A 24,999-nucleotide genomic window follows, 5' to 3' on the forward strand; every position below is an offset into this window, starting at 1 on the left:
TTTATTTAATTAATTCATTAACCTTTTCTACCTATGACACATGTCATTCATCTCTTAATTCATACACTACCTACCCCTCTTATTATTTTATTATTTCTTTTACTTACCCTCTAATCATAGCCGACCTTCTTTTACACCTCTCAATCTTATCCCTCCATTTCATATAGTGTCTTCTATATAAGGAGATGCTTCCTTCATTATCAAACCCTAATCAATCATCCTAATGACCTAACTACTTGATCAATTGACTACTTGGCATAGGCAATCCTACTTGCAACCACATTTCCGTTCTTTGTTGAGCTCTTGTGCACATATAAAATCTGAGAGCAAATATATCAAGCAAGATCAATGGAGATAGGAAGAATGGAGATCCAAACCCTATTGGACATGTGATGGTATAATCTTTGTGATTTCATTTGATTTGCATTGTCTTAGGTAATCTTCATATGTTATGGTGGATCTTTGTTGTTGTTAGGCTAGGGTTTTGTGGTTGAATTCATTTAGCCTTTCAATATCGTTATTATTGTTATCCATTTTCACCATATACAGTAGGAACTGGTACTGTGTCAGCAGGAACTAGTACTGGTGACTTGGAGGCAGAAACTGGTACGGTACCAACAAAAATTGGTACGGGTGACTTGGAGGCATTAGCAACCCAGGTGGCGATGCTCATTTCACAGCTGTGTTGTGACCATTTCACACATCGCCCCATTTGAAATGGGGACCCCCTCTTTTTGCTCGTTTTTCGCTCGCCTTTCGCTTCGTTTTTTAGGGTTTTGTTAGTCAGTCAATTGTCTGGATTTAGGGTCAAGCCTTAGGGTTTTAATTACCATCTTTTCAGGCCGGAATCCAGTCAGTTTTGAGAGCTTTTGAGCTTCCTTTCGTAGGATGCAAATTTTGAATGCAATGATTTCGCCAAAATGGTCTATTTTCAATTGGAATTTTGAGTGCAGAGCTTAAATTTGTCTAAGTGTTAATGATGAAATGTGAATTTTTGTCCAATTGAGTAATTTTGACCAAATTTTGACTTTTTTGATTTTTGATCCCGGGCATTGGAAATGATTTATTTTCGCCTTGTGAAGTGATTAAATGTGTAAAATCATGATATTTTGGCCTGTAGGAGCAAAATCACTCCTGTCCCTCAGTGAAGGACCGGAGCTCGTTTTCAAAAATCTTACTATCCCTGCAGGATCAAGATAAATTTCGAATTGAAAGTGATGAAGGAAGGCGAGATCTTTCCGTTGAATATAAATTGAAGAATTTCACGAACACAGAGATGCCTCAGGGATGCAAAATCGCTCCTGTCCCTCAGTGAAGGACCAGAGCTAAAAATTAAATATTGCTTTGTCCTTGCAGGATTTTAATGACTTGACGATTTGAAGAGGTCCAAGGAGATATGTTTTATCAAATGAATATAACTTGAAGTGCCATCATGAAGAAGAATGACCCAAAATGCAAAAATCGCTCCTGTCCCTCAGTCAGGGACCAGGGCGAAGTCCATTATAGCTCCTGTCCCTCTCCCAGGGAACAGAGCGAAGTTCTTCATAGGGCACGCACTGGGCAAAGATCAAGTCAGTTTTACGTTCGAAGGCAAGAAAAGAGGTGAGTTGAACCCGTTGAAGATAAATTGAAGATTATGAAACGTCAACAAGGGACCTAAATGCCCAAGTTCGCTCCTGTCCCTCAGGCAGGGACCAGAGCGATTTTTGTCTTAGTTGATTTTCTTGCCAAGTTACAATGGATCTCAAGGCATGGATGAGTGAAAAGGTACATTACGAGACCATTGAAGATAAATTTTGAAGGAGATAAGATGAAATGAAGCCTACAGGACCAATATCGCTCCTGTCCCTCTCCAAGGGACCAGGGCGACATAATGATTATGATGCCTTTTCCTCCAAGTTCAAGGCATTCCAAGACAAAGTACAAGGTGGTGAAGATGTTTTAAAGCGTCTCAATCAAACACAAGGCATCAAAGGTCGCAACATTAAAGGATTTACACCAAGACACCTAGGTTCGCTCCTGTCCCTCAGGAAGGGACCAGAGCGAAATTCCTATAAATGCCTAGATTTCAAAAGTTTATCAAGCATCAAGCGACTAAGAGGGATCGAGGGACTTTATTTTACACGATGAAAGTAATTGCAAGTTGGTAAAAACAAGGACAAGCTCAAAATCTTGAAGTTCGCTCCTGTCCCTCAAGAAGGGACCAAAGCGATATTAATCATATTGGCCAATTCATGCAAAAATCACGTTAAGTCAATATTTTGCAAGGTCATACAAGGTCTAAGGTGTCTTTTGAAGATGATATACAAGGGTTTTGAACGTCAAAATGTTAGCAATTCAGCCAAGGAAGCTATATCGCTCCTGTCCTTTGGACAAGGACCAAGGCGATTTTCATTAAAACACTCATGCTCCTTCAAAATCAAGACAATGCAAGGATAGGCGAGGTAAAGAACACCATTTGGAAAGCAATGAACGAAGAACAAAGATCAAAAGTTTGCCAATTTGAGCCAGGACATAAGGATCGCTCCTGTCCCTCTCCAAGGGACCAGGGCGATATTTGCTAAGTTACTAGTTATCCTTCGAAGATCACGTTAAAGCAAAGTTGCAAAGGGTTTGAGACATCTTTTGAAAGGTGATGAACGTGGAGTTAAAATCAAGAACAAAGTATTTTAAGCTAGAAGACAAGGATCGCTCCTGTCCCTCTCCAAGGGACAAGGGCGATGATCCTTCCAACGTCTAAATGCCTCATAAAAGTCAAGTGATACAAGCGTGGAGTAAAGAAACAAGGTTATTATTCGCCTCGTGATGGAAATTTGAGATCAAAGATGCAAGATCAAGGAGAAAACACTAGGATCGCTCCTGTCCCTCTCCAAGGGACCAGCGCGATAATGGTCATGAGAGGCATTCATTCGCACAAGCAAGTCGATTAAGCTCAAAGGACCCAACAAAAATACCGATTTGAACGTAAGGATGGAGACTTTGGACGTCGAAATTGCAAGAATCAAGACCCAATGGATGGATCGCTCCTGTCCCTCAGTCAGGGACCAGGGCGATGAGGTATGTATTTCCCATCTTCAAAAAATTTTTGGCGCTAAATAAACATTTTTAATTTATTTTAAATGCTAAGTTCGAAGGGTTTTTGAAAAATCAATTAAATGGCATTTAAATATTGCGCTTGGTATTAATTAATTATTTTGCCTTGTAAAAAAAATCGAAATTTATTTATTTAAATAATAAAGGCATTTAATTAATTATTTATTAATTAAAAAAAATCAAAGGGAGCGCTTGGTTTATGAGAGTCGGCCTTGTTATTTATTAAAAATCATTTAAATTGCCTTATTTTTACACAAGTCGGCCTTAAGGTAATTGTGGTGGTAAGCGCTTATAAAGGGAGGTGAAAACCTTCATTTTTACATCATCGTTCTACCATTCAAGTGCGAGCTTTCATTTCAAGCAAAGTGGTGCGAACTATTATTCAAAGGAGTGCGAACTTGAAGTTTACATTTGAGCGAACTTGGAGATCACGTCGAAGACTTGAAGGGTGGTGAAATTGACAAGAGGAACGTTGCTTTGAAGATCACATCAAGAACATATCAAAGGTGGCGAAGTTGATATTTTAAAGAAGAAATCACGTTGAAGAGAGGTCTAACGTCAATTTTGGCCTAGGCGATTTTATTCATTTTGTATTCTAGAGTTAGCTCTCAAGTTGAGGTATGGCGATATTGGTTTTATTGTTTTAAGTTTGAGCGTTAATCGTCATAGCCTAAATTTTGAATTTTGAATTTTGAATTCCTAGCTCAATCGTTTTTTTTTAGGAAATGATAACCCAAGGATTTATCATGATGTTTCCTAAAAAATACTCTCTAATCTATGTTATTTATTGCAAAATCTAGTTTCTCATTTTGAAATATTGTGTAGGTATGGCAACCCCAAAGGCGGGAGCATCCACCAGTCGTTCAGCTCTCATGAAAGAAGATCAGAAGACCGAAGAAGTGGAGACCAAGATCGTGTCGAAGTGGAGCAACATTGGAGATACTAACTTAGGCAACTTCAGCACGAAGAAGTTTCGAGAGGCCCCTTATATTGGCAAGCCGTCACCTGTCGCCCGGAGAATAATCGAGAGTGGCATCATTAAGGCGGCCGGCTTTCCTCCAGCTGTTCAGTGCCATGAGTTGATGATCGAATGTGCTCGTCATTATGATCCACAATCCAGAACGATCGTGTCCAATGAGGGAAACAGTTTGGCGTACCTTTCAGAGGAAGCTATAAGTGAAGCTTTCCATCTTCCAGAGCACAGGGACATGATATATAAGAGCATAGAAGGAGCCAGGTCAATGTACGAAGATGATCCAGATGCTTGTCTAAGCATTATCAATAAGAACTGGCTACTCAAGAGTCGTCCCCGTCTGAGCAAGATCCCGAACACACCGCACAGGATTGATTTCCAGGAGGAGTACAGAGATTTGATTACCATGCTCAACCGAGTTACAGGAGCCCCTCACGCCTTCTATTTTGAGAAGTGGATGTTCTACTTCATCCAGGTGATTGTTCAAGGGAAAGGTACGATACATTGGGCTAGAATGATTAGCCATTACTTAGACGTACAGTTGAGGAGACTCAAGGCTACTAAGTCCTTCCACATGAGTTCATACGTCATCTATGCCTTGATCAGGAGTGTTGAGTACGCAGGACTACCTCACAGAGGAGTGATTGGAAGAGGACCCGGCGAGGTCAGAGCTTGTGATTCCTATGCCTACTTGCATCATCCGCCAGGGAGCAACTACAAGCTAGTTAATGATACCTTCACGATGAACATCACAAGGACGTTGCAAGGTGGGATTCACAACAGATTATCTCAAGATGCACAGGAATTCATAAAGAGGTACGGTGCTTGGTTTATTCAGTTTCCGAAGTTCACTTATATTAGAGTGCATGGATGTCCTTTACCCCCATACATGTTGCCGAGGTATCCGACAGACAGAATTGTGTTACTTGAAGTAACAAGACAGTTGGCAGCATATGCGAAGGCATTCAGACACAGACATGGGAATGGAGTTCCAGTACCTATCGTTTTGGGCAATTCAGTTGAGGTATGTCCTAATGCTTTAGCCATGGATGACGCAGAGAAGGAGTTAGCCTTGTATTCTTTTTCATCTTTTGCTTTGAGGGAAAGCTTTGATCCACATGGACATTTAGAGGAGACAGTCGGTAGGAAATTTAAGCATGAGTACCAAATTGAAGATTTTATGATGAATCTCTTAGATGATCTTGAAGTGAAACGAAAAATGCATTCTAGATTGCCTTTGGATTTCATCAGGAAATGCAAGATTTACAGAGTGGCCGACCAAGCATAGGACAGTGGCAGACATATCCAGTCATCCTATGATCGAGAAAGTAAATCAATAAGGTTAGATTGGAATGAGCCCGAGGTCGTGGATTTAGATGCTTTGATGGCTCCAGTCTTGTCTTGTACTCGCAGATGGGTTGACGTACAGCATCAGAAGTTGAGAGAACAAGGTATAGCTATGACTTTCACTTTGGAAGAGAAACCAGCCGAAGGTGGAGCTAGTGTGAGTGAAGGCAATCCTAATCCTAGAAATTCAGGTGAAGGTAACCTTCGATGTGCCAGTGAGGGCAATCTCTATCCAAGGGGTTCGAAGAGAAAAGAAAGACCTGGAAAGGGGGAATCTTCCAAAAAGAAACAAGAGGCCAACCGAGATCGATCATCCGGCACATCTTCTGGACCAGAGAAGAGGACACTTCAAGTGGAAGAATCCATGGAGTCGATGGTACAGAACGACAGGCAGGAAGAAGGACAGGCACAGCAAGGGTCACCAGATGGATCTCTCCAAGATTATGAGCTAGATGAAGATAAAGAGGACAACGAAATGACATCTCCTCCCAGACAAGAAGAAATAATACATAAGGAAATTCAAGTTCAAGAGACAAGATCGGCTATCCCAGATTGGTTGAAGGAAAGATTAACCAAGGTGATCGTAGTAGAGGACGAAGATAATGCAATTGATTTAGAGAGCCTTGTTGGACGCTCACATGAAGTAACAGAAAAGAGGAAGGCTACCAAGATGTCCAAGATGATTCGAGATGAGACTGGATCCAGAAAACTGCAGATAGCTACACCGGCAGTAGACAAATATGAAGGTGAGATCCTAGCAGAAGAATATGATATACAGACATTTGAGCTAGGACCATCCACAGCAGAACAGACATTGGATGATGCTACCGACTCATTTGAAGCATTAAAAGACAAGCTTAGAGAAGAAATGGAGAAGAATAGAAAGCTTGAGAGAGAGAGAGGTGCATGGAGGACATATTTCAGTCACATCAATGAACCTTTGGGACGTCAGGATCCAGCTAGATCACCAGTGCAGGCACTTCCACTTCAATCAATCAGTGAGGCAGAAAGATTCAGGAATATGGTCCAGCGTACAAGTACTTGGATGGATAAATCTCATACAGTGGCCATAGAGTTTGTAACAAGGATGATGAAGATTATTCATCAAGCTATCCAGGTTCTTGAGATAATCCACAATTTGATGATAACAGTAGCCGCATTTGCCCATACCAAAGATGTTATCATTCCTGTCTTGAAAGTAATTAGACACACATCAAGGAAGGTCTTAGCGCAAGAAAAGATCATGGATGGAGGACCTCACAGTTTGCTTCAGTGGTCAACCTTACTCCATATGAAGAGTGTTCTCTTCGAGGACATCAGTACTAAATGTAGCCAAGTTGAGGAGGTGATCAATCCTATCCAGGACAGAGTATTTGAGGTACTTCGTACCATTCTTGGCAGAAGGATCGAGGTCGAGACAGGTGTGGATATGCAGGAATTAGAGGATAGAATCAAGGTCATCTTTTGCAAGGACGCAAATGTTACAGATGAGCAATATGATCAGATGTTTGCCACCATGCTCCTGATTGAAAGAACGAAGGAACTTGAACCTACTTGGGACGCAGCTCTTCTAGATGCATTCGATCAAGTCATCCACTTGGAAGAGAGTATGAAGAATCTTCCCGAGATTCCAATTGCAGAAATCGAAGGAATCGTGTCAAGATTCATTGCATATGCTAAAAAAGAGAATTGGAAAGGGAATAAGATTCTAGATGAGAGGTTGTTATAGATGACATGGCATCTTATTTGTCATTGGTTTATGTCTCCTAGGTTTTTGTGCCAAATTTAATATTTGGCTATGCATTTAATATTGTTCAGTAAAAAGGAGGCCATTTGTAACAAACCCTAATTAGGGTTTAGGTGTCATGATCTTGACCGTTGATCTACTTTCAATCTGGACCTTTCATTGTACTTGAGGATGCTATTTATACCCTCATTTTTCATTTCATTTGTAATAGTTAGATATCAAAGAGTTTGTTGTATTAGAGAGATTAGAGCTAGAAGCAATTTTATTTTGTAGCAAGATTGAGTTTTGAGGAAAGGAATTCAAGCAATTGTTGTATATGATGACTTGGAAATCAATGAAATATTGAAGTTATGGTGTTTTGTTGTAACTTTCTTGGTTATCTTCATGGTTGTTCAATTTACTTGAATCATGCTCAATCAAAGTAGTGTGTTAATTTGAAGGACATAGTGTGAAACTTGATCTTTGGTAGGATTTACTTTCCATACCACTAGCTTCTTGCTGATTGTAGGAACGCCTTGCGTGGTCGACTGGATATACTTGAATCACTTTACCTTCAATCATTATTGCATTTTGGATATGTACCTTCGTGGTAGTGTCTTTGATCTTTGATGCATTGAAAATCATTTGTTACCTTAGAAGATCGCATCAATTTCAATTAAGTTGTTATCTTATGGCAAAATTGAAATTGGTTGAATCTTGCCAAGTCTCGTCCATACTAAGTCATTCTTAGGATTAGACTAGATTAGACTTCTTTCGAACCCTACTCTTTTGTTATTTTTTGAAAGTTTCTTTAGTTTAGTAAAATCTTGAACTTTCGGAAGCGTAAGACCCCTTGAAGGATACAGCAAATCACATCATACCGCTGGAAGCTTGTCCACACGTAGAGACCCTACTAACCAGAACCTTGGAGTCATCCTAACTGATCCTTTATGCGAATCTTCAGCAGTTAGAGGCTTTTTTTCAAGAGAGGATAAGATGCCTATTGGTATTTTATTCTGTGTATGATGGTGTATGAAATACACGTCAACAAGCTGGAACAAAAAGATAAAAAGCTATTGGAAGCTGCTCACATGGTAAAGAAAGCTTGGGAACGACAGTTAATGGCAGAAAAGAACCTGAAACTCCAGGCCGGACAGCAGCCTCCTACCGCGACCACTATAGGGACGCCTCCTCCCTCTTCTCGGTCTTAGCTATGTTTTTCATATCAGTTTCTCTTGTCTAAGTCGTCTGGAAGATGACTACGTTTTTGGGGGGGCTAATGTTAGGGGTAAAAACGTATGTTAGTACGAATAATAATTATAAGTGTGTTATGTGTGTTTATGTTTTGCTGTTGCCAATAGGTTCTCGTCGAGTAGTTGGGAGTTGGTGACGGTTGGCAACTTGGCCAACCATCGAGTCTATATATTGTTTGGTTGGAACCTCAGCAGGGGGGGGATGTATGGACAATTCTAGACATTGGAATAAAGATATAACTTTCTGGTCTAATTATTATCATTTGTCATTTATGTTATGATGTACAATTGTTTTGTTCCATGAATACTTGGTACGTGCAGGAAGTACTATGTTATCTGATTATTCACCAACTATGGAAGGCCAAGAGTCACAGCTTAGAATTCCACTTTAGTTGTACTTATTGGGAATTGAACTTGGGTCTCCACAGTGAGAACCCAGTGTTTTAACCAGTTAAGCTCAACCCCTTGGACGGCAGCAATTATATGTTGATTACAATGTCTTTGAATATTCTTTTGGCAGCTCAATTCTTATATGCATACGATTAATCGGCCTTCACAAATTGCATCTATTACTCAGTGATTACATCCTTTGGACTAAGAGCGGTGATACCTTTCATCCTCAGGCGGCCAACAGTCCTTTCTTAGTTTGTTGTCTATAATGTCAATATTGTCCATATCTTGTTCCAATTGTATCAGCCTCATCTATAAACATAATACAAAGAACTTTCACTTTTGTAAGCTGAAAACCATCGCCAAATGTCTTTCAATTGATCATTGTGGGTCACTAACTTGATCAAACAAATCTATTTTGTCTTATAAACTTATTGCTGCATAAAAAATGATCTTCACGAACTTTAGATTAAATCCTGGTAGGTTAACATGAACATTATATGTGTATATCTCTTTGTAGCCTTCGCCTTTGTTCTTCTCCATACTTTTGACATCAATGATGAAATCTTTGCCAACAATCTCCATTGAGTGCCTTTGACACCAATGACAATATTCCAACAATATGAGATGTGCCCAACTTAATTCATCCATTCGGCGAATAATGAAATATCTTTCATGCACTTTCTATATTTCACCTTTCAAACCACTATAGCATGTATTAATAGTCAACAATGAAGAAAATTCAGCCCTTTCAATATATTTCTCTTATGCCAGAGGTATGGAGACAAATGGCTAGCAAGAAGTAACCACGGCTTCACAATAGAATATGGCACATCATGCCAAGAACATAAACTTGCTATGCTTCAGGTTAAATTAAAGCTTACTGGCCTCAATTTGCAATAATAATATTATTTCCCCAGATAGCTTTATTCAATATTCCTGCTTAAATTAATCCTTTGAATAAAGCCCTCCATAAACATTAAGCTTTATTTCCCAGCAATAAACTTTATTATGACAATTAAAGTATTGTCCCTAAAATTGAATCTTTATTCTTAAAAATAATACCTTACTACCATAACTTTCTGAGAAATAATTCTTCATTTCTGAAATAGCTTTATTTTGAAGATTTATCCAATCTTCCTCAAATTTGTCTTCAAAGAAGACTTAACAAATTTCTTGAAAACTTACAATTGCTTTAACCATGCAAGAAACCTGGATTGTTTCTCCTACTATCAACTAGGGAGGAATCTTTCACCCCCAAAATTGATCTTCCCAAGAGAGTTTGTGTCCCCAAGAAGCGGAGCTAGATCAAATCCAAACTCTAAAACCACAAGGGTTACAATCACACTAAAAGAATAAGCTCAACATGACTCCAATGAGCCTCGCAGTGTTCTTTTATAACCCTTTTAAGAAACTCTTTGAATTCTACTTTTCAACTCCCCTCTCTTTTCATATTTCTCTTTCTTTTTAATTTTTGAATTTAGCTTGGGAAATAATAAAGTGGCCCCCTTATAATTTTCCATTGACATAAAAAAGGTCAATTAGAACTTGGAATTAAATACTTCCATGACCCTATTAAATAATTAAAACATAATTTTAATTATTTAATTATATATCTAGGATAGATAAAAAGGGAACATTACAGGTGTACCTTGCATGTCTTTTCTTTGGCCTGAATGTTGTGTGATTGTCGTCAATTTGACATCTTTTGCTTGCATTGCACTGTGTTTTGGTATATTTTGAATTGTTTTTTAGATTACCTATATTTGTACGAGGCTTCTAACTAGGGTCTTGAGAGATTGCTCGCACAAATGTGTTGAGTGTATCTGTGTGAGTGTTCATGGACAGCACCCCTACAATTGATAGAGGGGGAGAAGCCATAAAAAATGAGGCACAAAAAATCTTCAAAGAATTACTACATGAAGAAGAATCTAAAGTTCCATCAAAAAAGAAAAAATTTAATGTGGGAGTCAAAGGAGCCCTTCGAAAGTGGAGGAGCCGATCACAAGCAAAACGAAGGAGGTAAGAATCCTCTCCTTAGGGTTCTAAGAGTTAACCCTAATGAAGATATGATTAATGCCTTAAAGAAATAAGAAATAGGTTAAGGAACACTACTATTTTCTTGGCTTCTTTAGATAGCATTAATCTTCCGACAAGAAAATTTTTCAATAACTCGCTTAATAGTGTGTGGAGGAAAAAAATTAGTATATACATATCATTTTGCAAAATGATTCAAAAAGGGTTATTTGCTATCTTTCTCAAGGACCATAATATGCAAACAAGAGCGTTGGAAAATGATTATTGGAATATTGGTAAATATTTGTTTAAAATGGTTGCCTAATCTCCCAAGATAACCCAAAAGGAAATCATGTTTTTCTCTATCCCTATATAGATCAATGTCAAAGATGTGCCTGCACAAATGTGGGCTTTATTGCCTCAATTGATCAAACCCATTGGAAAGACCCTACAGATTGAAGATACCCACTCGACCTTACCCCATATGAATGCATGGATTTTGGTATCCTCTAATGAGGGGATTCAAATCCCAGAAATAATAGAGTTCTCCATAAATGATAAAAACTTTCAATGTGAAATAGAAGCATTGGGGGAACTTAACTCATGCAAGTGCTAAAATAATTTACAGTAGGAAAAATCATAATTCTAAACCTCCTAAAGCTGCATTTAATGACTTCGATGCTCAAAAATCCTCTAAGGGAGTGACTCAAAACCACAATGGGCATTAAACCCCAAAAGGGGATGATGCAAATAGTAACTCGAAGGCCTTCTCTATGGAGACCTCAAAACCTGCTAGAGAGGAGGTTGCCTCAAACACTTTCTCTAAGGACAATGAACATTCAAAAAAAACTATGGATACTTTAACGAATGATAATCCAGAGACAAATGAGAACTCTAATACTCCAATAGAAGTCAAAACATCTATGGTCGTTCCCCATAAGAAAAATGCTCAAGAAATTGTGTTGGATAAACTGAAAGAATAGATTAAAGAGACACAAAAAAGTAAGAATGTAAACTCTGACCTGCCAAGTACTACGAATTCAATTGATTCTAAAGGAATACCATTTGACTCTGAATTGAAAAATGAAAAAAAATTCCATTAACTACTTTAACCCTCTTTTCCAAGATTCATAATATGATCCCAGGGATGAAAACATGGAGGGTTTTAAAGAGGAAGAGAAGAAGAAGAGAAAGAATGTGAGTGGAACCAATAGCTCCCAAACACCAGGAAAGAAGGGCAAAGGGGAAAATATTTCTGATTGTTTTGATAGATTATATAAGAATTTGAAAGGAACCCAACCCCCACCTAAGAAACAATGCTTAACCATATAAATTGGAATGTTCAAGGATTGGAATCCCTTATAGAAAATATATTCTTAGATCACCATGCAATCAAAGTTATCAAACTAAACAGCTAGATTGTTTTCTAATGCAAGAAGTCAAAGCAGTTGGTTTTCATTTGGATAATAATTTGAGATATGTTTGGAAAAACTCTACTGCGTTTTCTATCAACCATGCCAAGGGTAAAGGGGGTATTGCCATTTTGGTATCCTTCCAATACAAGATTTCCTAGTTTCCAACAAAAGAAGGGAATGGTAAAAGATTCTAGGATAAGATAACCATGAATAAGCCAACAGCACTACTAGATCCACTCAAGATGCGTCTTCCAACCAATTTTATGCTAGTTCCATTAGAGTTAATGAGATTGTATAATTACATGTTTGACAACTTCAAACAAACAAGCATATTAAATTCATTTCTAATAAAGCATCACTAAACTAATCTGAAGTGAAAAATATATTTCTTTCCAAACTATTTCAACTTTGCTCTACTTGGAAGTACACTCACTTGTTCAAAATAAGGAACAGCCTCTGCAGCAGGTTTGTTGTTAAATGCAATCAAAATATTTGCCTGCAACAAGGAGAAACGTTATTGTGAACAGAAATATAGGTTTACAAGGAATAAACAGAAATCGTCTCAAATGATATTGTTATGATAGAAAACAAATAATAGTTGATCAATGGCAGAAGGAACCTTTTGCAATTTTTCCTCAAAATAACATCCTTCAAGAGATTGGAGGAGTGCACCATTGCTGACACCCAAAAAGAGGATTAATCCACATTGAGTGCAACGTACATGTCATACATGAGACAGACATTATCACATGAGTACAATGACAATTATGAGTTTTAGGATTGCTTCCTTTCACACTCAAATTATTCTGAAAAATGCATTGAAAATTAAAATATATATCTTTTGGCTAATGTTAAATACATCCCTGCATGATTATGACAACAGAAAATACAGGTAAATATGATAAGTGAGAAATGCTGCCAAGAAAAGTAATATTGTACATCTTCATTAATGAGGTATACATAGATTTACAAGGATGAGGTTAAGTGTATACGAACTGGCTTTTAATTGAGCATGTACACAAACCTTGTGCCATCTAACTTATGCACAGATAGTGAACTGTACATGTGTGAGAACACCTCATTCAATATATAACTGAGATGTAGTTAGATTAATGTCTTATGTGCAAGAAAATTTCATTCTTATAACAGAGATGCAATAGTGAATCTCTGGTGTGCAAACTGGTGGAGATAAATATGAAGAGAAAATTATAATATATTATTAATCATTTCCTGCATTTTTAGTGGAATTAGTTCCCAACTCCTAGATTAGACGAAGAAACATCTCAGAAAAAGCTAATTCAGAGAACCATTTGGCCTATGTTGGCAATGTTTCTTTGCAGCCAATCAAGTAGTGGATTTCCTCTTGAGTATCAACCAATACTTGCTAAAATTCTAAGATTGGATCTATAGGATGAGTGAGGGATATATCCTCATCCAAGTGAGATGGCTCATACAGCTTGAGCTGGTTCACATTAAGTTTTAACAACATATGGTGCTAAGTTGAATTGGGAAATCCAAGCAAAAAGCATTAGGATCCACATCTCAAAGAAATGTTTACACCCATAGTAGATGGGACATAATTACAAGATTCACTTGGACTTGCCAAGACTAAATGAATCCTGAAGCAAGTGGGACTAAACGAGTCTTGGGGACATGTGATCTGGGTCTACCAAACTCGTCAAACCCATTGAGTCCCAAGAGGAAAACTCAGCCACAAGTAAAAAGAAGAAAGAAACAAAAAAACTCAAAACAAGAAGACTTAAAATGAAGGGTTTGGATGACTCTTGGAGGATGTAAAAATGTGATAAAATTATGAAAAACAGAATGTGTCAAGTTGTCTCAAAGGCTTTAATCTAGATGTGGTGGCAACGCCTCTACCCCTCAATCCCACCTTGTACTGTGATAGGGAGGATACCAAGGTGTTGCCCTTCAACCCTGTTGGGCGTGTTGTTCCCAAACCCCCACAAGCAATGTTGCACCTTGACCCCCACTAACCCCCATTGGCAACATTGCCCCCAAACCCCAAGGGGTGCTACCCCTTGACCCTACTAAGAGCACCACTCCTAAATCTCTACTCTAGTTTTAAAAACAAAGAAATGAAGATCTTTTTGGGCCATGTTGGATGGAAGAGCCGCATTTTCTTTTTCAACATTTTCCTAATTAAATTCTTAAGAAATAAATTAGATTTATCCTTCTAGTTTGCTAAGTCAAAACCTATCCCAAGTAATGCTCCTAAGGCTGTAGCAACATTTCAAATTTGTTTGAGATACAAGCACATGACTCCACAAAAAGATAATAATATTAGCTAAGGGATACAAGTTCCTTTATTCCGTAGCTCATGGCTCCACATTGTGACTTTTTTTTTATGCGATGGATAACATAATCCATGAGATTTATATGCCTTAAACACTTGACAATATTTATATATCTAAAACTGTTGTTTCCTTCAGCTAAAATCTACTTTTATACTCATGCGATCAATGTATTTTGTGTATGTGATCAAAATAGCTTCTATTGATTAGTTTATTGTCTTTAAAGTTTATTTATTAAGGGTGCATGAAACAAGTTTCAAATCCTAAAAAAAAACTCTATTTTGTGGTTTTTTTAGTTTGCAAAGTCTTTGCTGAGTCTAGGCATCAAGTCCAATTCTAGGTCAAGAATCAGCTTGTCAAGTCTGAGGCAAATCTAAGTCTTGTAACTATGAGATGAACTTCAATTTGTAATGTTGGTTGTGAAACTTTTGCTCAGCCATATGAAGCCAAACTGAATCGACAATCTGAAAAAAATAAACTACTCAATGGCCATCTTGGAGTGGTTTAAATTTGGCCTAAGAATGCTAATGGGTGTTCAATTTCAACATGAAGTTACGTCAAATTTGGCACAAAGGAAGCAACTTTTGTTAGATTTTTCACACCTTAAGGTGCTCGGCTAGTGTTCACACAATGACCAACCAATAGTGACTGCAGCAGATTCAAACCCATGCACAGCTGAGGAATCAGCATAAAGAGGATGCACTTGTGTAGGAGTCTTCTTTGAGATTAGTGCAGTTAACTATCTAAGACTTGAGTGATTTGTAGATGTAACTTAGTCTCAACTACTTTGATTGGGAATTATTAGCTTTTATTAGCTTTTAGACTAGGTTGATTGATTAGTCAGACTACTTGGTTGATCAGTCAAACTGAGTGTCACTCCCATGAGTTGTAAGCTTAACTCGGTGCTTTACTTGACATCTCAGGTTCATATAATTTCTCTTAGCTACGATCAGTATGATTGTCTAGTTAAAGGCACATATTCTGTTTTTAAGTATGATACATATAAAGTCTTTTTCTGTAAAATTTCATTCTTCTACAGTTTGTTTCTTTTCAGATTTATTGAGAAGATAGTTACAGGTTTGAGAGTTCAATACTGTGTACTTGTTGTTCACATTTTTTGGTTTGAGTTTTGTGTTTTAAGCCACCTAGTTTTAAAATTCGAATTTCTGAATGCAGAAACTGCTTAAAATGGTCTGAAAATCAACAACTTTTTCCTTGTAGTTCTACTTCTTTTGGTGAGACATATGGACCTATAAAAGCAATCAAAATCTAATAGGATACCAATGGTTGGAAGACACAACAAGCTTCAAACAGAGAATATCTTGTATGGACATGAATTTCCCAATTCTAACTATGTTGAAGGATGTGCATATAATCCTCCTATTGCTGGTCCTAGCAATGATAGATGGAGAGAGATTAAACTACTGTGCAATTGAAAATCTCAGTCTAAAAATCAGTTTATAGGTGAAAAAAGAAGTGGAGAAGCACAAATGTCAGCCAAGAAACTCATTCAATGATTGCAAAAGTGACTCAAACAAATTGGAAATAATAGTGAGTGGTAATGATGCAGCAGCCAAATGTGGATCAATGAAACAACCAAAGAATGGACATGAAAGGAACATAAATGGTAGCAACCAAGGAAGAACAATGGAGATGAAACAAGAAAACAATATATTCAATTGAAGAAGTCCTCAACCTCAGCACTTACACAGCTGCCATCTTCCAACTGTTGACGGGTGTTTTATGACCACACCGACATAGAATAAACTATAAAGTTTCCATCGGACACTCTATCCTCTCTTGAGAAAAATCCCGTGTATGCTGAGATTGCGGAGGATCATACAAGCGATTCCATGGTTCCTACTGCGAACTTGCGACTTTGTGATGGATATGAGCTCGTTCGGCTTGATGTTTGCTGGTAACCAAGGGGGAACCTTTCGTAAAATGGAACAATCCTTTAAGAAGACTTAAACAAATTGAAATGTCAAGGAGTTATAGCGAATGATTTAGCAATGATAAGTGTTTTTGGGACATTTTCTCAATGAAATATGCAGAAAGTAAATAGGAAAGAGTTTAGAGAGGTTATAATCTAAATCTAAAGAACTCAAAAGACAACAAAGGCTCAGGTGAAATCAACCACACTTTGTTTCACCAACTTCAGACAAATACATAAAGGGAGGTGCAATCTTTGAGGGTTGTGCAAAAGGTTTTCATATCACCAATGAACACCATCAAAGAGCAATAATTATTCGATAATCAAAGTTAAACATACACATTTGAGAGGCTCAGTCCAACCTTACACTGCAAATAGAAAACATCTATTTGCAAAAGGTGTGAGCGAATGATCTCACCATGAAACAAAGTTATCTATCTCATTCATCTAATTGCTTAATGTAATATCCCCAATAATTTTTTTGATTTTTAAAACACAACAAACACTTCAAGCACCCGTTAAGGTTAGGAAAGATAATCTCAATGCTACTGAAAGTAACCCTTTCCACCTTTTGATCATCGAGAGCCCAATCTGGGAGGGTGAGAGAATACGGTGTTGAGGGGATTGTTAGATGCTTGAAAACTGAAATTGATTACAAATTTGGGCGGCAAGCCAACCCCTTCCACTTATTCAGCAAGAGATTGAAACTCAAAAACTTCCTAGCGGCAATCTGCCAGGAACAAACCAAATACTGAAAATGACAATCACTCTATCGCTTATGCAGCAGGAGGACTAGAAATGAAAATTATTATCAACTCCACCGCTTATTCAGCGGAAGGACAATTACAAACCGAAATTACAATCACTGAAAGCAGCTAGGCCAGCATCTTCCACTTGTGCAATGGGAATTACATAGAGGAAAGCAAACTGAAACATCACATAAGATGGAAGAGAATAAGAAGATACAAACTAATAAAAATACTGGAGTACGAGATAAGAACAACACAAAATAGAAGAAACCACTATACCAATCTGCTGTTACAGAAATAGCTTGTTGCAACTCCAATCAGCCACCACGAACCACAGCAAACTATGGAAAGCCACACCAACGAAGCACAAACAACACTGGAGACTCGCACACACCCAAAAACCAGAATCACTAAACACAAAGCCACCGAAATCTCCCACACAAAGCACACCAAACACGTCCAGCAAAAAACACCAGAAGGTACGGCCAACAAAGGAAGGTATGGCTAGCAAGGAAAGCCACGCTCTTCACCAAAAATCGTGCCCTCTAGAGGAAGAAGACACCACACACTCATCTCTCCAACAAAACGCTATCCACAGGAATCAAACCAAGCAATCCAAGATCGAACCACAGCTAGGAGTGATGTCTCACACTTGAATCTGCAAAAAGCCCTAGGAGGTTTTCACCCTCGAAGAAGTCTGGAGTCAATCCAACAGCATAACAGTATAATTTTTCAAAGATATCCCCAAATGAGAGCCCAAAGCTCTTATTTATAACATTTGCTCACCGAAATTCAAATTCAACACCTCCAAATTCGCCCACATTACATGACATTTCATTTCACCCAAATAAGCGTTGCATTTCATTTCATTACACCAACATATGGTCGCCCAAGATGTATTTTTCCCTCTCCTAGACAAGTTTGAACTTGTCCAAGGTCCACAAGTAATATCTCAAAATACTTTTTCCCTTTTTCGACCCGACTTAGGAGAAATAATAAAATCTTCTTAATAGAATATTTTTCCCCCTTTCCTAAGTCGTCCAATTTAACAATTGAATATTAAACTTGGGACAAAGTATTAATATTTAATAAACTATTTTGTAGACCAAAAGTCATAAAAATATTAACTTGTCATTTTAAAAATAAATGACCAAGTCCATTAAACTGCATTTTGAACTCAACCATGCCTGCTAGAAATAGAACTGAGTCACCGAGCCATCACATAACTGCCAAAAGTAGCCGGTGCTACCAGACTAGACTGAAACCCTAAAAATTTCCACACTAAAAATAGTGACTCCCGACTTCGTTAGGGCAAAAATCGGGATCAATTATTACTTACTAAAAATAGTAAGTCCACTGAAGAGTTGTCAGATGAAGTTGCATGCCATATTGTCAGAAAACTCTTGAAAACCCAAAAAAAATGTTCTACTCAGACCCTACTTTCTAAAAATAGTAAATTTGCAAACCTCAACTGAACGCAATGCATGTACCATCACTGCGAAGCCCTCTGAAAACCCAAAAAAACTCCACAATCAGAAATCCCAGACTCCAACTACTTCCCACTCAAAATCCTCTCGGAAGATGGAAACCCTAATTTTGCCAAAAATAGCCTACAGGCCTCCAGAATAGGCTATTCTCCACCAAGAGTGATCACTGGTTGGAAGGGGACATTACAGTCCACCCTCTCCAAAATTGTTTGTCCTCAAGCAACTGTAAAGCTGGATGCTGCAGAATCTCCTCATTCTCCCAAGTGGCATCCTCAACTGGTAAGTTCTTCCATTTGATCAAGTACTCCTTGATCACCCTTTTTCTCAAAGAACGCTCCCTAAAGTCAATGATAGCTTGAGGAATCAAAACCAACTCTCCCTCCTCATCTGGTGGAGGTAACTCTATTGAAGCTACTACATTATGTCCAAGAGCCTTCTTAAGGCGAGACACGTGAAAGACATTGTGAATTTTGTTGCTCGCCGGAAGTTCCAACTTTTATGCCACTTCCCCAACTCTTTGAATGACTCTGAAAGCTCCGTAGAAACGTGGCTTCAATTTATCAACCCCACTCTTCTTGAGAATAGATTGTCTATAAGGTTGGAGCCTCAAGTAAACCATGCCGCCCACCTCAAAGATGCACTCAATCCACTGCTGATCAGCATACAATTTTTGTTGATTCTGTGCATGCTAGAGATTGTCCCTCAAAGACCTCAAAATGTCCTGACTTTGCTGCATCATATCCTTTGCCTGAGGGGTTCTGTTGTCACCAAATATCAAATCAGCGAAGCTAGGAACTTCATAACTATATAATGCCATGAATGGTGACATTCTGATGGACATCTGATATGAAGAGTTGTAACAATACTCTCCTAGGTGACGCCATCTCAACCATGCATTCTGCTGCTCTAAAACATAGTTTCTGAGATAGCCCTCCAACCACTTATTCACTATCTCAGTCTACCCATTAGTCTGAGGGTGATAACTTGTGCTTGGAGTGAGCACAGTACCACATAGTCAAAAGACTTCCTGCCAAAAAGTGATGAGGAACTTGCTGTCCCTATCACTTACAATGTTCTTCGGCAATCCATGTAACCTGAACACCTCCTGAAAGAACACATCAGCAGCTTGTGCTGCTGTAAATGAGTTGGTGATGACAAAAAAGTGAACAAACTTAGTCAATCTATCCACCACAACGTATACACAATCCTTCCCCTGAGCCCGTGGCAACCCAATGATGAAGTCCATGGATATACTTTCCCATTTCTAACTAGGAATGGGCAAAGGTTGTAACAAACCAATTGGTAGAGTGTTCTCATCTTTGTTCTTCTGACATGTATGACACTCCTTAATGTATCTCAAGACATCATTTTTCAACCCCTTCCAAGAAAATCTTTCTCGGATCTGCTTGTAACTCTTGAAATAACCTTGGTGACCAGCAAGGGGAATGTCATGGAAGGTCTGCAAAATCTTCTCCTTAAGCTTAGATTCAGCCACAATGAAGATCCTTCCCTTGTATAATGTCAGCCCCTCAACCAATTTGTACTTTTCATCATGAAAAGTTCCCTTAATAATGCTGGTTGCAAACTGATTTTTGGCATAATCAACAAGCAACAACTCTCTCCAATCTGCAGTAAGCTCACACAAAGAACTCAAGTGGGGTCTTCTAGAAAGTGACTTATTTTATGTCAATGGAGAATTATAAGAGGGTCACTTAATTATTTCCCTTTTGCTAAAGTTAAATATTTAAAAGGAATTTTTAACAGTTTTCTTGAAGCTTCCTTAGAGGGTTATAATAAGACAGATTGGGACTCATGTGAGCTTGCTTGGTCTAGTTATTTTCTCTTGAAGAGATCTCGGAACTTTTTGGCTTTTGGTTTAGCAAGCCCTAGGACAGATACTCTTGGGTTTTGGTGGGTTGGACGAAAACCCAATTCCATCTTGGAGTGGATTCATTTCAGGATTCACCATTGCTCTACATTGTTCAGTTGTTGGAGATATCAACCAGGTATTTCACAGTGCATTTACAATCAAGTTTATCAAATTTGTGCAATCTCTTTTATAGACAAATCTGCAGGCTTTTGAATATATTGCTAAATTCTTGTGGAAAGATAAGGTAGACACTATGTTTGGTTTGTTCTTCTAAGCTAATTATTGGGGTTTGAAGCATAGTATTATATTGTGGAGATCTTGGCATGGGCGCTTAAGCTTGTATGCTTTGGCATTTATGAAGATTGACTAAAATGAATAAACAAATCAAGAGCTTTCTGTAAAGTAATATTGGCATTTAAATTAAACACATAGAAGCTACTTTTGAACATCAAACTAAGTATTATAAATCGTTTTGAGAGAATCGATTTCATACCATGAACAAGGAAAAAGGGTGCATGTCTTTTAGAGGAATCAAATTGCTTACCTATGGGCACCAACTTTGAAGATATTGCTTATTTGCTGAGACGCCAAAGAAAAGATAAGGTTTACAATTTTGGAGCTTAATAATTTGTTTGGCCTAGTTTGCTTCACTAAAGTTGGGAAGTTTTTGCTAAGTAATTAAGGCATCTTGGGTGTGTGAATAACATAATCAGGGTAGATATTGATCATTTGATGGAAGCGATTTTCCCTTACACTTTCAGCAACTGAGCCACCAATTACATTTGCTATTTTGTGGCTTCATTTTCTGTTATACGTGGAAGGTGTGTGCTGGAATATATATATTCAAGTCAGCCATTCAATGAGACGTGAGGATTGGTACCACTCATGGGATTCCAGCTTGGCGTAAGGATTAATATCTACTCTATTCATGCTATTCTATTCAAAACTGACACAAATCATGGCATACAACATTCTATGCTGGCATATTTCCTTGAGCAAGAGTTCTAGTACTATGGCTCAAGTCATGTATGGGCATGAGCTATAGCTCTTGTGTGGTTTTTGTTGCACTATATTCCCTGTGTATTTTTTAGTTTGTCATGCTCTGTAAGACTACCATAACATGGACAAAATTATCGTGTGTTCTTAATCAGAGATTTACAATATATGGTCAAAGTTTGCTCACTTTTGTGTGTTCCTATTATGTTTATTACTTGCAAAACTTATAGCATGTATATATATAGCAAATTATGTTAACTCTGCAAATCTAAAATGGAAAACATTACATTACACCTGCAAGAAAACTTTTTGACAAAATGCATGAGAGTAAAAAGGTGAAAATTTATGCTAACCCATTGGGGATATCACAGCGGTATCAAAGCAGTGCATCCTACCAGCCTTTTGGATTTATTGGTAAAATTTCTTTTTCAAAAATTGCTTCCGATCAATCGAAGCTGAGAGTTGGTTATTCAAGTGAGAAAGATGAAGACTTTGAAGAGCACTTTCTAGAAAGCCTGATAGAATTGAAGCAAAGTTATCAAATTATTGTGACAGTTGTCAAAAATATGTCAAGAGTTTAAAACAATTGTGTGAGCATCCTGAGTGGTTGAGACCTCCCTTTTCACTTAACGAGAAAGCAGAAGGAAATGAAAAGGATTCTTCCAATGCAAAAATTCATGAGGGCAGCAAGAGCAAACTAAGAAGACAAAAAACCTTTTCTTTTCATGCAAAGGGCCCTGGGAGCCTAATCACCTATGCAGGGTAAACCGTAAAATGGTAAAGATGCTAGAGGAAGAACAACAACAAAAATTGTCCAATTAGCCATCCAGACATCTCGGTAGAAGAATGTACTACTACTAACACTGAACCTACTGAAAATTTTGTATTCTCATGCCATCATCTCAGAAGAGTTGCAAGTGTTGATGAAATAGCTTCAGTCGACATCCTTCATGACTAACAACATAAATAATTTGCCTCATTGGCCTATCGGCCTTAGACAAATTATATCATTGAATATAGAAAGGCTTAAAAGAACAAACACAATTTGTATAAATATAATAATTCATTTATATGAAGAGTTATATAAATCCCGTCAATCTCCAGGAGTCATGATTAAGGAACCGGTGGGTAATTAACTTAACCAATGCACAACTATAACGTTAGAATGAAAGACGACTTTTGGAGGAGTCATGATGGTTGAAGGCTCATTTGATCGGGATACTTATGAAGGTTTGGATCATTCTCAATACCGAACACTCAGCAGATAGTCCGTGTAGATCACTCAGCCCGTGGATTTCATATAACACTCAGTTCGTGAATATCTCACAGTCTGTGGATATCGAATAGCAGACTTTACGTGAATATTGCATAGCAAATCAAAGATTCATATAATAGTTTGTTGATTGTGTGTGGCAGATAGAAGACTATCTACAGCAGGTTGGGCATCAACAAAGAAATTTCTATTACTTAATGCAGATCAGATATTCTCCATATTGAGCTATCATATAGCTTCAAGAGTGAAGCAAATTTCTTTGTAAAGTCCCTTGACACATTTGAGATAATAAAGTCATATTTGATTGCTGGGTTTTTTTACCTTCAAGAGGAAGGTTTTCCCAAGGTAATAGTTGTGCATTTGTGTGAATTAATTGAATCACCTAATCTGACCATAAAATTTAACAGCAAGGAAATTCAGGAAGAGGAAATTGTTTCTAATGGTCATGACGCTTCTAAAATTGAGGATGAAGATAATTCTTCATGTGCTTCTACTAATGAAGATGAGTACATTGATGTTCATGAGATCAAAGAATCTAATCTCGCTAAGTCAACAAAGGAATTTTGAATAAACAACAAAGAAGACGGAACTAACAATTTTATTCCAGCAGAGTGTCAATGGTTTGTAAGGAAAAAGAATCACCTATTGCATCTACAAGTGAGGTGTATGCGAGTCTCTATTAATATACCTTGTAAAGAGATGATTTCCCTTGGTGATATTGTATTTGATCATAACGTTCTCCCACCATTCCATCATGAAGATTGCATGGCATCATCTAGTGAGTCAGCTGATTTTGATGATGGCAATGTTCTTACAGATGAAATCAAATCAGAAACTTATGGTGTGGCAGCCCTAGTTACTTTGATGAATTTAGACAATCTTCTTCGGCATTGCAAGATTTGAAGGACCAATTATTGGTCACAGAGGATGGAATTGTGCAAGTGTTAACAAGGGCAAATAATACTCATAAACACATTGAAGATCTTATTTGGAAAACTCAAATTGAGGAGAGGCAAAAAAGAGTTGCAAATGGAGTCAATGATACACAATTGCACACAATCAAATAAGCAATAGACAAGGTGAAATCTGATTACATACAATTGCTCATGGATAGGTATCTTGCTATCAAGTTCATTGAAGACAAGGAAAGATTTGTACAGATGATCAATGAGATTCTTCGATACCTATATTTACAAATCTTGCTATATGTACAAATCTTCAAGTTGTGATGTTTGCTCAACTAGAAGTTTCTTGGCCTTCTTGGTTTTCAAACCGAAACATGCTTCGGTAGAATTACCATTTTGCTTATGATTGGTACACCATACAATAGAACTCCTTCCATTGCTACAACCCTTAGTGGTGACATTCGAGTAGAATTCCATTGTTGGATGAGTTGGTTAAATTTGAAGCGTAAAAAAAATTTATTCCAAGATGTAACAAAATGGTTGGCCATCTGCTACTTGGATTCCACCTTTAAAGCAAATTGGTAAGCATGCACCAAGGAATTGGCAGTGAAGAACTCTATCTACTCTCAAAGATGAGAAAAAATCACTAAGAAGAATTTTCTGCAAAGGAGTTCATCAAGATCAAGTACCTCCAATTTGACAAGAAACCAACTGAATGAATCAATAACCTAATCTTTGGTAAAATTGGGCATGAGATTGCCACCATGTAAGGGCTTGATCATTCATATAGACCTCTGCTATCAAAATCTGTTGTGACTCCATCATTGTCAAGTTTGCCTACAGACTACAAATACAAGTGTCCACCCTATGCCCACCAAACAGCTTGGGAAATCAGGATAGAAGTGGTCGTAGAACTTAGGAATAGGTGTTGTTGCATGCATTGGTGGAAAATCCTTTTCCTGTTTCTGTTTCAGATGTAGCTCTTTGGTAAGTTACTGAGAAGCAGATCAGGATTCTGGTTAGTGCTTGTAGATCTGCCTGAACTAGCCATAATAAATCATTTTTTTTTGGAAAATAACAATAATAAAAATACTGGAATGAAGGGGAAAAAAATCAAGGCACTTTAAAGAAGTAATTTGAACAAAACAAATTGAAGTGAAATCCAGAAATTTATCTGCTTTGGTGCTTGGAGATCTCGAATAGAAAAGTGGACAGCTAATCAAATGGCACAGAAGAATGTGTGCAGAGATTTTCCCAGCAG

At 37.8% G+C, this 24,999-nt stretch overlaps 1 protein-coding gene across 1 annotated transcript in view; it reads right to left on the bottom strand.

Moving 5' to 3' along the window:
• Positions 1-24,999, bottom strand: part of LOC131063287 (uncharacterized) — a 166,306-nt gene that overhangs the window by 107,330 nt on the left and 33,977 nt on the right. The window contains exons 4-5 of the mRNA XM_057997071.2: positions 12,833-12,890; positions 12,647-12,709 (exon numbers count right to left, since the gene is read on the bottom strand). Coding sequence (XP_057853054.2) covers positions 12,647-12,709; positions 12,833-12,890 — 121 coding nt within the window. The remainder of the gene's footprint in view (positions 1-12,646; positions 12,710-12,832; positions 12,891-24,999) is intronic.

The sequence above is a fragment of the Cryptomeria japonica genome, chromosome 2 (genome assembly GCF_030272615.1).
Source record: "Cryptomeria japonica chromosome 2, Sugi_1.0, whole genome shotgun sequence".
Taxonomy (NCBI): Eukaryota; Viridiplantae; Streptophyta; class Pinopsida; order Cupressales; family Cupressaceae; genus Cryptomeria; species Cryptomeria japonica.